Genomic DNA, 13,711 nt, shown 5'->3' with positions numbered 1-13,711 from the left:
ACAAACAACAGATTGGAATACCTGGAGGTATTCTTCACAGTTCTTGAGTCCGCCAAAAAGTACACGCCAATCGATGTTAGCAAGATACCGACCGAGCTCAGCTTTACGGGTGGAACGTAGATCGCGTTTTAAGGATGAATTTCGTTGTCTTCTCTGTCTTCTTCTTTGTCTTTGGGGAACATAGCACTGTATTGTGATCAGACAAAGATAGTATAATCTCGTCCGTGATGGTAAGAAGAGCACCACAGAAAACCAATCAACACCGTGCAAAGAGCGGAAGAGCCGAAAAGCCCAATTCTCCCGAGGATTCTAACAAAGCGAAACGGAGAAGACCAAGATCCCATTCCAAGAGTGGCGGACAGAACGAAGGGAAGAAAGAGCAGGATACAAGACACCGTCAATCTCCCAAGTCGTGACTTGTGGACACGTGTAACGTGTTAAGGGTATAGCACCGAGGAGAAGTCACAAGTACCTTCTGGAGAAAGTGAAGTATTTTCTTTGTGAAAAGTAGCTGGTGGCCAATGGGATACTCGCTTTTATAGAACGGCAAACCAGTGTGAGACCTATTCTTGAGTTCCATGTGCTTCGTTAACCCTTAAACCCCTACGTTGTTTTCCATATTCTGCAAACTGTGTTCTTTACAATTCCGTTGGTACTGACAAGGAGAAATGGTTTGCCAATCGGGAAAGCTTCTAGCTTCTTAATTGGTGATTATTTCCTTTACTCTCTCGACCTTTGCATTGGATTCAAGGGTGATAATGTAAGGAGAAATAAGAAGTCCGTCACTCGAAAGGGGTTAAAGTGTCGAGAGTATGCAATAGCCTTTTCTTTGTGCTTCTTTCGTAGCAAACGCAACATAACGCATAGTTGATCCCTGAACGATGCCTTAGTAATAGAGTGATACTGATGGGTCATGTCTTTTTAAAGTTTTGTTTTACAGAAGCGGTGGCAGAATTTCGTTTTTTCTTTGTTGTTTTAATCAAAGTACTCGACAGCCTTTCTAGTTTGATACGAAAAAGTGATGATAGTCACAAATAGCAGAATCTAGTTTTGTTCTTAGTTATTTTATTTAAAAGGTTCATAGTGTCAACCAAGGAACAGCTCAGCTCTAGTGAGTCTGGGTAACATTACTAAACATTTTCACACGTTATATTTTATCTCTAAGTAGCAGGGGTTTTATCAACCCTTTACCCTCTAACATCAGTAAGCATATTCTCCATACTCTTCTCTCTACATTTCCAAAGAGCTGACAAGGAGAATTTATTCAACAATCAAAAGCTCGTTTCGTTGGTAATGATTTTTATGATTCTTATGACTCAAATGTGTGATTCAGGGTTAATATTTTAAATTAGATGTTAGTCACCCTTAAAGGTTAAAGGGCTAAGAAGCCGATTACCAGCGGCCTCCCGCCACCTGTAAGACCCTAACACCATCTGCTTAGCTTGCGAGCTGGCTGTCCTGTTTGGGTTTTACCTTCTTAACCCTTTCACTCTCAAGATCTCAGTACTTCTCCTTACTGTCTGCTATACAATTCTTATGATTTTAGTTCAGAGAATTTGTTATTAGATCAACTGGTGATCCCCTGATTTTTCTTTTCCTTTATTCTCGTTACTTGTCTTGATAATGTATTGATATTGTGAGGAAAATTTCTTCTTGGTCATTGATTGGAGTAAAGGAGTAAAAGAGTAAATAGGGCCCCTTTCTGGGAACAGCTGCCTATTACACCATTGGCGGCCGCTCATTGAAAAAGAAACTGTAACCCTAACCCAACCCCGCCGCGCCCCCCCCCCCCCCCCTCAAAAAAAAAAGGAGAGAGTAATCAACCATCTTTCGCAGCTCAGCTTCTTGGCTTGTGGACATTTTGTAATTTCACAGGCTTTATGTTTTTTTCTGATTATCGAAATCTTATCTATGATGCTTTGACGACCTACAAGTTGTGAACGAAACGTGTATTTCATGTGTTTAACACTTACTGTTGTGTGTACTACAAAACTTTATGTTTGTTCAATATTCTGGTAATTTTGTTCCTGGAGGGCAATATTTTCAGGTAGTGTGAAGACAGATTAGCCCTAGCGCTATAAATAGCAGATGCCAACATAGTGGATGAAAGTACGTTTCTGGAAATAATTCCGGGCTCGCAGTGGTGGTTATATTGTAGACTTCCTAATAACGAGTGTCTCTTTTTTAGTGAAAGCAGTGTTTATCCTCTTGTACATTATAACATAACCAAAGTAAAGCGCGCGCTCTGATTGGTCAATTTAGCGTCCCCCATTTGCCCATGGGTGTACGCTGCGGACGTGAGCAAATGCAAAGACTATTTTTCCGCGCGCGCTTGTTTTTTTCTGGTCACGTAAGATTTGTTAAACAAAAGGGAACTCTTTAGCTACAAAGTGTTAATGTTATGTTATAAAACAAATGGTAAACACCACAGCGTACACTATTGAGTTATGGATGCACTTGGGAGGTTTGCTAAGCACTCAAGAAGCTAGAGTCGCTCTCGGCTATCGCCTCGAGCGACTCTTACGCTTCTTTCGTGCTTAGCAACCTCCCGCGTGCATCCATAACTCAATAGTGTACGCTGTGGTGTTTACCATTTGTTAATTAGAACTCTCAGGCCAAAGGCGCTACAGAGTACGACTGAATTTTATTATCATCTAAAATCAAACATAAATCATAGGCTTGCTTTAAAACTAAGTTTGCTGGTCAGGATTACACATGAAATTCAGCAATGATGTGAAAATGAACACCGACTGACTCGACTAGTGCAAGGGCTGATAATTGCTAAAGGGATTTTAACCGTAACCACTTACATCCTAACACAGCCTGATGGTGAATCTTCTCATAGTTCTGTTTACTCTTTCTGTAATACTTTTCCACTTACTCATTACTTTCTTAACGATTGCGTGTACATCAAGCGCCAAGTCTCAGTAAAGGTAACCACTGATCCTTCTCATCTGCGATTGAACAATAAATTGTGTCTCGAGTCGAAGGTATCGTTGAAGGATTTTTTTTTCTTTTCAATTTAACGAAAAGTCCGGTAAGAGGTGATCGTTAACGAACCGACGGTGGTTTCAACACATCGTTAATCTCTAGATGTAATCGACTTAGACTCGTAGTTAGCGGACCACTAGTGACTTCAACGCCTCGTCAATCTCCGGATGTAATCGACATTTTCTCGTAGTTAACGAACCGACAGTGAATTCAACGCGTCGTCTTTCTTCGGATGTGAATTACTTTTCTTGTAGTTGACGAACCGACGGTTATTTTAACACATCGTCAATCTCCGTTTCTAATCGACTTGGACTTATACTTAACGAACTGACGATGACTTCAATGCATCGTCAGTCCCAGATGTTATTGACTCGAACTTGCAGTTGAAGAACCGACGGCGATTTCAACACGTTTTTAATCTCCTAATGTACTCGACTTTGACTCTTTACGGCCGGTTTACACGAGTTCTAGCCGTAACCGCGGTTTTTGCAAGCGGTGGGCCTCGGGAATTCTCTTTAAAGAGGGTTGATGTCCTTCCGCCGTTGGCTTTCGGCCCTCTTGACAGTGTTTACAAACATAAATGTTCAAATAAAAGGTACGGCGAAATTGAAGACGGCTTAGAACGCGGTTTTGTTAAACAATGGCTAAACTTAGGCCTTTAATTCATTGGTGCCGCGTTCGTCAACTAAAACCCAAATGTCACCTACATTTTTTGGTTGTGCAAATATGACAACAATGTGTGAAGCTACTGTAATACTTGTTATCTACCGACTTGAGTATGTAAATTGACCACCGAAAGGAGTTTTTTTAAAGCTGATGTTTAGCCCGATCGTCATTTGCATTGACGAAGGGCTAACACTCGAAACGTCAGTTTTAGAAAGTCGGTGACAATTCAGTTTACATTTCAAAACAATTCATTTGTAAAACCAAATTATCTTGCAAGACCCCCACCGATGCAGCTCCACAGTTTCTTTAGAAAGTAACACCCTTTAATCTTATCCACCGACTTATTACTTCCTTAACGATCGCGTTAGTCTTAGTAAAGCTAGACACTAATCCCTCTAATCTGCGATTTTCCATCGTCAAACAAACTTCATAAAAGGATTTAATTAGCTTCTGTTTACTTAATGAAATAGGTCCGGGCTTCAATCACTAATTTACACAATTCTTTCGTTGCTAACGTAAACTGTGTTATTGTTGGTAGGGTTATAGTTGGATGAGTTATCATGGCACGTTCTTTCCGGGAACCAGAGTTAAAAACTAACGTCCGAAAATCTTGCGTAAAAAATGAGTGTCCTTTTGGGTTCAGCCGGAGCCCTGTGACAAGGCAAAAACGTGATGTTTCAGAGGTCGACAATCACAGACAGAGAGCAATTGTGGAAAAAATGAAAGATGCATTTCGGACAATTTCTTTTCGTTCAGAGCCAACAATCGGCGAGGAGGATTTGGTTACGAGACGGAATTCAAGAACGCCCATCAGTGGCCGAATTAACAGCAGCATTACTTACGCTTTAGATGCCAAGAAACGCGATGAACTTGTTCAGAGTCTTGTACCTGAATGTTATGAGCATCTACAGAATTTCCATCATTATCGAAACGATATGGAAAGATTGAACTCGGGGTGTAAGGTTTTGTACCTATCTGCCAAAGACGGTGGCAAAGTTGGAGAAGAGAAAGAGCTTCAAAGGGTTTATGGCCAAGCATCGGTGAAGACCGAATGTTGGCCTCGAAGGCGATGGAACAACGCTGGTTCAAATGCGAGACGTTCGAAAATGTCTCGTGAACGTGCATCAGAAACGGTAGCTATGGAGTCCAAAAAGGATTCCGCACCGTCAGCAAGACTTGGCGTTGACGTCACTAAAAGTACGCAGTCTAACTTGAGTACTGTGTTGGACTTTTCCGATAGAAAATTAAAAGAGAACGATTGCAAAAGAGGTTCAGCAGATTGTTCAAAACTGACTTTCATCAATGGTGTAGAAAGAGTGGCGCCTCGTGAATACGAGAGCGTTGGAGGAAGCGGTGAGGTGCCTTCTGTTAAGCTAGAGGAAGACGACAGCACTGTTGAATCGCCAGGTGTTCACCTCGTGTGCTGCTCTCACAGTGCAGTGAGCGATATCTCACCAAATCCTCCCATGCCAACTCCAGAGCTCGACAGCTCCAGAAGATCTTCCGTACGCACTCTGGTGTTCGAAAGCCAAGAGCAACTTGTTAAAAATAGTGAAAATCAATCCTCTCTGCGAAGGACGGTTCACAAAGATTTGAAGCCCAGCCCTCATTTGCTCGCCCCCTTTCAATCCAGATTTCCGCATCTTAAATGTTCCGAGTTAGCGAGTTCTCATAACCGACATGACAGAAATATAACTGCTCCCATTCCATCATGGCAACAATATCGTATTTTGTGCGACGCATTTCGGCCAACTCAGCAGAAGAACACTCAATCGAACAGATACAAAATGCCCAAGTTTGCCACAAGTACAGAGCTGGAATACTATATCGATATTGTGTCTGAAACGAACAATAATTGCGGATTGTACTTCTCGTAACTTTTGGAGAGGGTTTTAGTAATTGTTCACAGAAACCTGTACAATTTGTAGTGTGCGTGAAAGCAAATAGACTTGTGTATAAAGCGGAGCGAACGATATCAACGTCAATTATGATGAGAGGTACGGGTTTCTTATTCACATTCAATGTCTCTATTATTTCGTTTATTCCGTTTTAAAACTTTCACAGAAAAGTGAAACTTTTTCATCACTTGTTTTCACTCCCTGTGATTGGCTTGGAATCCCCTGCCGTTTTTTCAACCAATCAAAGACAAAATTGAAACAATCGCGACATACGTTCCCCCTCCCCTTCACCCTTCTTTCTCCTTAGCACTTAACGCAATAAGCAGTTGTTTGTCTTTACTTTGAAAGCGTATTCCTTTTAATTATGTTGTTCCTTGGTCTTTTATTTTATCATTATTATTATTATTTTTTTTTTTTTGATCTAGTTAAGCGCGCGCTATTTACATTTTTCGCGTATTTAATATTCAAATTGTAACGTAAGCCCTGACAAGTAATTTGTAACGTACCTTAATATAAATTCAAATGTACAACCGTTAAAAGCTCATTTGCAACTGAAGATGACATTAGAATGTCGAAACATGTCTTGTAAATTTAAACTCAAAGCTGTCGTTTCTTTTTTGAAAGTGTATTGGCTTGTGAAATCTCCTTTCTTCGAATTGGACGTAACATTAAAAAGTTTGGCTTTACAACACACAATCGAACTTTACTCCACCGCGCTGTGTAATGGTAACAGTTTCAGAAAACGTTATATTTACACCTAATTGCGATAACGTCATAGAAAAAGGAAAGAAGCGAAAAAAACTGATGCCTTGCAGGTGGTAGTTGGTATACGCGAGATTCAGCGCGGCGAAATATCTTCGGTCGCCATATTGGACTAGTGAAAGATCTGGAACGGGTGACAAAGCGAGGTGGAGGGGGAAGGAACAAACTAATGCGCTAATAACCCTACCCTCTGGCTGTATGCCCGACAGCCGAACAGAATTTCCACCAAAACATTGTTTTAAACTTCTTGACAGTCCCAGATGTTGTTAAGGTATCACGGAAGGGAAATTAGCGTTTTTATACAAACTTAGATGGCGTCAACATTGTGCACACTATCCCTGTAAAAGTATACATTTTCTGAAAGCTTACTAAACTCTGATTTCGAATATTTGATTTAATTTTATAATTTTTGTCACGGTGCAGGATGAGAGATTATTCTTTCACGCCGAGAAGTTTTTACAAGACAAGTTTATTTGACGACGCATTTGAATCAACACGTTTCTTTTTTATCGGAACGTGACCTGCACATATTGAACTAAAAAAGCGTGTCTGGGATTTTTATTTACCTCGTCATTTTTTAATCATTTTGTTGGCTTCAACTAGCGCTTTTGAGCAGAGTTTTCAATTTGGAGGCTATTTCTCAAGAAGTAAGGAAAACATCGAAATCCGAGACTCTCGTTTGGGGTTCATTATATTTTCGACGTTATTATCTCTAAATTTCACGAAAATTGTCCGAATATCAGCCGAATTATCCAAAGATCAGAACTCAAGCCAAAATACACTCCCCCCCCCTCCCAGAAGGCTGTTATCCAATCACATTAGAGCAAGCCATTTCACACTGTTTTGTTTCCCCTATTGTCGCTTTTGGACATGATAGCAGCTTGAAAACAACACTTGAATTACAAAACAATTTCTCTTTACATACCTAGTGTTTCGGAAAGGACGGACGTAAGAAGACTTTAGTACCAGAGAGCGATTTCGAAACTGTACAAAACTGTGCAGTGTGCATTGAAAATCAAGAGTAGTTTTCAAATCGTTCATTAGTAAGAAGTTGACATGAAGTCTCACCAATCTCGCGCCCTCCGTTCTGCTCTCGCATTACTTTTTACTTTATATCTCCTGAAGTAAAAAACATATCAAAATAAAATTTTCAAAAGTTATTAGATCTTTATTTTTTTTTTTGTACACCGAATGCACATATGGCGTCCAATTTGAGTTGCCATTGTTCTAGACTCACTAGCCTCTCATACATGTAATAATCCTTTTGTGTTTCCACGCGAAGACGAGGCTAGTGAGTCTAGAACGATGTACTATTCTAATTAGCACGTAAACATGTATTGATAGAAGAGTGTGCGTAAGGTTTTGAGTAGGTGAAACATAACAAACGACTGTTTTGATTGAGTCGACAAAAACCGTTTTGACTGAAGGCAGGCATATTATGGTCTGGGAACCACATCAATTAAAACTTTGAATTGTTCTGTTCAGTTGTCACTTGCCGCCTTACTGAAGGAAAACGTCAAATCTAAGCCGAAAAAGTTGCTATCATAAATCGAAGCATGCCTTCATCAACTGAGTCAGCACTCACCGGAGATGAATGTGGTTTGTCGAATGTTCTGCAAGGAAATATTATGGTGGCCCAGAAGGCTCAACGCAAACAAAAAGTATACTACAGCAAATAAAAAATATACTGCAGCAAATAAAAGATATAATGCAGCAACTAAAAAATATACTGCAGCAAATAAAAAAATCAAAACGCAAAGAAAAAAAGTACCACATCAAATAAAAAATGCAACGCAAACAAAATATACTGCAGCAAATAAAATATGCAACGCAAACAAAAAAAAAAAAAGAAAACGCAAACAAAAAAATTGGAACGCAACGCCAAGGAAGACTGGGTAATAGTACCTAGTTTCCCGCCAACACTCGCTCCATCCTTTGCTTGTTTGCCTTTCCGAAACCATGTTTTGCAGCGAACTATGACAGTACCATGCTGCTCCTTTAAAAATTCGATAATAACTTTATTTTCATACCCTTGATGAAAGCAATCTTCTATAATCCCACGCAGATCGCTTTCGTCCATAACCAAAAACGAGTTCCAGTTCATGCTGTTTTGGCGGAAAACTAAGAACTATTACCCAATCTTCCTTGGCGTTGCGTTCCAATTTTTTTGTTTGCGTTTTCTTTTTTTTGTTTGCGTTGCATATTTTATTTGCTGCAGTATTTTTTGTTTGCGTTGCATTTTTTCATTTGCTGCGGTACTTTTTTTCTTTGCGTTTTGATTTTTTTTATTTGCTGCAGTATATTTTTATTTGCTGCAGTATATTTTTTATTTGCTGCAGTATATTTTTTGTTTGCGTTGAGCCTTCTGGGCCACCGTAAAATATTGACCACACGAACGCAATAGCATACGCAGTTGTTTCTTTCCTAGTCATATTATCCATAGCTACTTGTCCGTTCACAATTTTGTTGAATATACTGGTGACCGTTGCAGTGAAAACCAAGTCGCAAATGAACGCTAACTCCAACATTGTAGTCGCCTGTTTGGCGGTTACTGATGCCTCTGTAGGCGTGGTTGCTCAACCTCTGTACAGAATATTAAGTCTTCTTGGTGACGCATCAGATGAATATTGCAGACTGCCCATCTAATCAAGAAATCTCACCAGACTCCTGGCTGCTTCTTCAGTCCTTCATTTGTTCCCGATGAGCTTCGAACGTGACCTCGCCATCCATGAGACACCCATTTAGTAACACGGCCATGCTGACTAAAGCTCGCATACTTGGTGCGTCGGCCGTAGCGTGGTTCGTAGCAGTGATAGCGACACTTCCACTTACGATTAAAAGTTTTAGAGTCTACCTAACTTTAAATAACACTTTTTTGGGTGTATTTGTGGCACTGATTGTTTTCTTCCAGAAAGTGGTTTACAAAGAGACCCGTCGATACGAGAAAAAAAATTCCCGCACATCAAATCTCAGCAGAGGCCAGAAAGAAATCTAAGAAAGAGAAGAAAGCCTTGAAGATCACAACGAGCGTCATTTCATTTCTCCTATCGTTTATTGTGTAAGACTGAGGCAGTTTCGCGTAGCGCTTATTCAAATGTTACTACGGAAAAACCATTCACATGCCGAACACTTGGAAAGGCAAACATTTACATCCTCGAGTAGACAAGCACCTGGCCATGAATTTGAAAGTGAGGGACGGGAACCGAGAAGATCTTCACACACAGACTCCTTTCTCTTTGATAGTCACGAGCCATTACTTATCAGTATCACTGTATATATTTTTTCTTCCTTTTCATCGGCCAGGGATGCATTTCTTCTTGACCCGCCAATAACCGCTTTCGAATGTTGGCTCTACTCATGGGTAACACTGTCTGACTGTGTTTTGATACAAGGAACTTTCCGCTCATGCGCAGTTGTGCCTGCGCTTGTCACTGGAGAATGGCTCGTCGCTTGCCCAAGCTGTCCGTCTAGAATGACTCAAAAGAATCACGAAACAAAAACTTTGGTTAAGTTCGTGGTAACCCTTTGGCCTCTAATAGTGACTAGCATCTAATTTCTCCTTACAATATCACCCCTGAATCACTCAGTAAGGTCACGAGAATAAAGGAAACAATAATCAACTAAAGAAGCCCTTGATTGTTGAATAAATTCTCTTTGTCAACACCTTTGTCAGAATATGCATAAGCAACGACTCGAGAAAAGTTTTGAGTCGATGTCGTTTAAAATTAAGTAATTTCTCCACAAAATTAGATACCAAATTGATCCATGCGCTCGAGACTTTCTATCTATCTTCAAAAACCTTTGCTTCCAGCTACCGAAAAATGTACCTTGAACTGATGAAATGACGCCCGTGATTAGTACTAGTGTAGTCATAAATGGGGTAAGATCGGCCCATCATATATCTTAACAAAAACACAGTGACCTATCTGTTTTCTTTTTTTTTTTTTTAATTAGAAATTGAAAGAAAGTTTTTTTTTTCTCCTAAGGAACCACCTTAAACGAGTAACGTAGTAAGACAATTGTATGTAGGTGTTTTTTCCTTGTTTACTTTTAAAGACGGAACATCATGTAAAATACGTATCGGGGGGACAAAGTTTTCGATAGATTTTCACCGAACAAATTTCTAGGTTTAGGAACATGCCCGATGTCTGTTGACGTTAGTACAACTTCTTCCCTTCCCCAATATAGCTTTCATTGAGCTTAGGAAACAAAGAAATCAAAGAACTTTTTTAATCACTTTCACCAGAGTGTGGTGAAGGTCGCACAACAGAGCGAGGCTCCAAATTAAGTGCGCCCAATATCCCACCCATCCCACCCCAGGGGAGGACATCCATCACACAGTAATCTCGTGTGTGGGAAATTAACGTCTACTACCCCAACCCTGCAGGAGAAGGGACCTCCATTTATTCGTCCCTATCCGAGAGGACTAGAATATCTAACCATTTCTTGATGTTATAGAAAGGTAGCAAATTCTTCTCAATTATTTTAAGACCCTGAGTGTTGGTCCAGCCGGGGCTCGAACCCTCGACCTCCCGCACAACAGTCCAGCGCTCTATCCATTGAGCTAACCGGGAGGCGAATTCTGCACGAAAATCGTTTTTCGAGACACCTGATAACATAAGATTTGTAACAGGTGTCACAATACGAGTTTTGTAGCTTGCAATTATGATAAGTGAATGAATTCACTGCTTATATTACGAGCCTTGAGTTGTTGTGCATAAGGCCACGTACGTCTGAGTAATGTTAACGGTGCATATAAACAGTAACAGTGAACCGAATCTTATATTAAAACACTTAAAGTGAATTTATCTTTCTGATAATAATGTCCTTGATTCTAGAAGTGTCTGTTTCCCGGCGGCCTACCTTGTCAGAGTGTTTCACAATGAATTTGCGTATTGCAGCTGGCGACCATCCTCTCGTTTTCTTTCGCTGACCGCCATACGAACAAGAGCAAAAATCTGGAAGAAAATGAAAACACGTCTGAGTTTTTTCCTTGAACTGCGTGAACGTAATCCTCCATTTAGAAATAAACTAAGTCAGGATGCTTTTTATTTTTCACCGGGGATATTTTGAGGCGCGCGGGACGAAGCTTCTTTTCACTGAACACCGTCAAAAACGTCGGCATCGAAGGACGTTGACTATTCTGTACTTTTTGGAACGGCCTAAAGTGAAAACCTGTCAACAATTAGTGTAAAATATTATAGAACGAAGTCCAGTTTAAAGGAATTGCCAAATGTTTGAGGATCGCCAAAATCTCGTCAATCCTCAAAGGAGCCGATTTCCTGCCTCGTAGCGTTCCAAATTTTGACAAAATAGGTCGTGTTGCGCAAGACATTTCTGGAATAATTTTCAGTGGAAAACAGATACTTTGGTTCGTTAGCCTAGTTTGGCTCCGTTACACTTACCATTTTTATCGTAGAGCCGTTCTTCAATCACCTCTGAATTAGCTATTTCATTCTCACTGATTTCATCTATGTTCAGCTGTCGTCGCATATCGCGCAGTGACCTCCGGGCGCCGTTCACCTTGAACTTGTTTATAGTTTTCTCGATTTCTCAACAGATGGCGGTTCTTCTAACAGAGAGTCGGCCATGAAGAAATTCTTCTAAATGAGCATCGTCTTCTGCTAAAGCTATTAGCGAAATAGAACACTTAATGACAAGATACATCGAACTTAGATAAACACAAGTTTTTGGTGTTAAAATAAGAATTGTGTCAAAACATAGATAACCTACCTCTTAGAAAACACTTATCACTCAGGGAGCTTTGGGGAGCTAACTTGTGAAAAAACAAGTTCTTAATTATAGGCGGATTTTTTTCTTATACGGGTATATCTTACGGCGATATTTTAACTAAGTTTCATAAAAAATCTAGTAGAATGGTCCAAAAAACTAACACTATCAGATTCGGAGCAAAAAAACAAACGCTACTTTCTTTCCCGCGTTTCAGTTTCAGCCAGTCTTTTAACTCATCCCTTAACCCTTTGCATACTAAGTGAACACATATGTCCAGATAATACCGTTACTACTTTTGATACTTGTTTCTTCTTGAACTTAAGACACAACATTATGTAAGTGTGTAAATTGTGCCGGCTAGTTGATGTGACACCTATTGCAACTTAAAACACCCACAATGATTCCTGATTTTCATTGCAGTGAACCATTCGTATGGCAACAAATCCCAAAGTCCAGCATTTTGCTCCAAGAGCAACACCAAAAACATGTTGATCTTTTAAGATAAAAACTTGCTAAAAAAATCAAAAGTTTGCGTTCAAAACACACCTCAGGGCCAGATCTCGGAATTGGAAAGAAAATTCCTTCTCACTTTGTCTGCCAGCCCTTGTTTCTGAAAGCCAGTGTCGCGAACACAACCGTTGCCTTGTGCATCCACAGATGGGCTCGAGAGACAACTTCACTTGTGAACTCGCCAAGCTGGCAGTAAAGCATCGTTGGCGGTCCAGTCTACATGAAACCATCTCTCACCTCTGTTTTCCTTCAGAGGCTTGCCTCTACCCACATTCCAGCTTAATGATGCCGTCGTGAGGGCTTCTGTAGAGGAAAAATGGCTCGAAAAACACTTATAAACGGCCAGAAAAGCGAGAAACCGAATCGATTTGAACGCATCCAAACACGAACTGTTGATTTAGGTCATGTGACCCCGAGGTCTGAGCCCATGGTGTCTAAAAATCGCAAATACTGTAACGGATGTCCATATAAGGACCAACAAAGTGAGGTTAAGTTTGTATCGCCAAATTACAACTGAAAAAAAAATGGTATTTTTCGTATTCAAAGGATTAAGCTCTTATTGGCTCCCAGCAATATTGACCATTGTTCAGATGGGTTCTTTTTTTATACATCACTTAACCCAGTTACACCCTAACATTGATATGCATATTCTCCAGACTGTTCTCTATATATTTCCAAAGGTGCTGTCAAGGAGAATTTGTTTTCAATTTAGACCTTCTTTAGTTGGTGATCACTGTCTTTATTCTCCTGACCTTAATGTTTGATTCAGGGGTGACATTGTAAGGAGAAATTAGGTGCTAGTCACTCTTAGGGAGCAAAGGTTTAATCGAATCCACTAAAATCAAATGAAGTCACTGAATGGTTATCATGAAGTTGGTGTTAGCAACCTTACAGGTCTGACGTATTTAACATAAAGAACACTCAGTATAATTTACGGAACAGTGACTTCGAACTGCCAAGATTCGAAACTGTAAGATTTGGTAGGAATTCTATTAAATATATGGGACCTCTCATCTGGTCGAAGTTACCAAGACACCTGAGAATGATAGAAACTCTAAATTCGTTCAAGAAGAACATAAGAAAAGTCGACCTTTCAACTCTCGTTGAATTTAAAACTTAACTAAATAACTTTATAATCTTTTTAATTATCT

General features: G+C 40.0%; 1 protein-coding gene across 1 annotated transcript; it reads left to right on the top strand.

Moving 5' to 3' along the window:
* Positions 1 to 4,200: 4,200 nt before the first annotated feature.
* LOC111335419 (uncharacterized) lies at positions 4,201 to 6,251 on the top strand. The gene has a single exon (XM_022941316.2). The coding sequence runs from the start codon at positions 4,218 to 4,220 to the stop codon at positions 5,532 to 5,534; it is 1,317 nt and encodes a 438-aa protein (XP_022797051.2). The 5' UTR covers positions 4,201 to 4,217; the 3' UTR covers positions 5,535 to 6,251.
* The last annotated feature ends 7,460 nt before the right edge of the window (positions 6,252 to 13,711 follow it).

Source organism: Stylophora pistillata, chromosome 11 (assembly GCF_964205215.1).
Source record: "Stylophora pistillata chromosome 11, jaStyPist1.2, whole genome shotgun sequence".
NCBI lineage: Eukaryota > Metazoa > Cnidaria > Anthozoa > Scleractinia > Pocilloporidae > Stylophora > Stylophora pistillata.
This window is presented reverse-complemented; position numbering and strand designations above follow the sequence as displayed.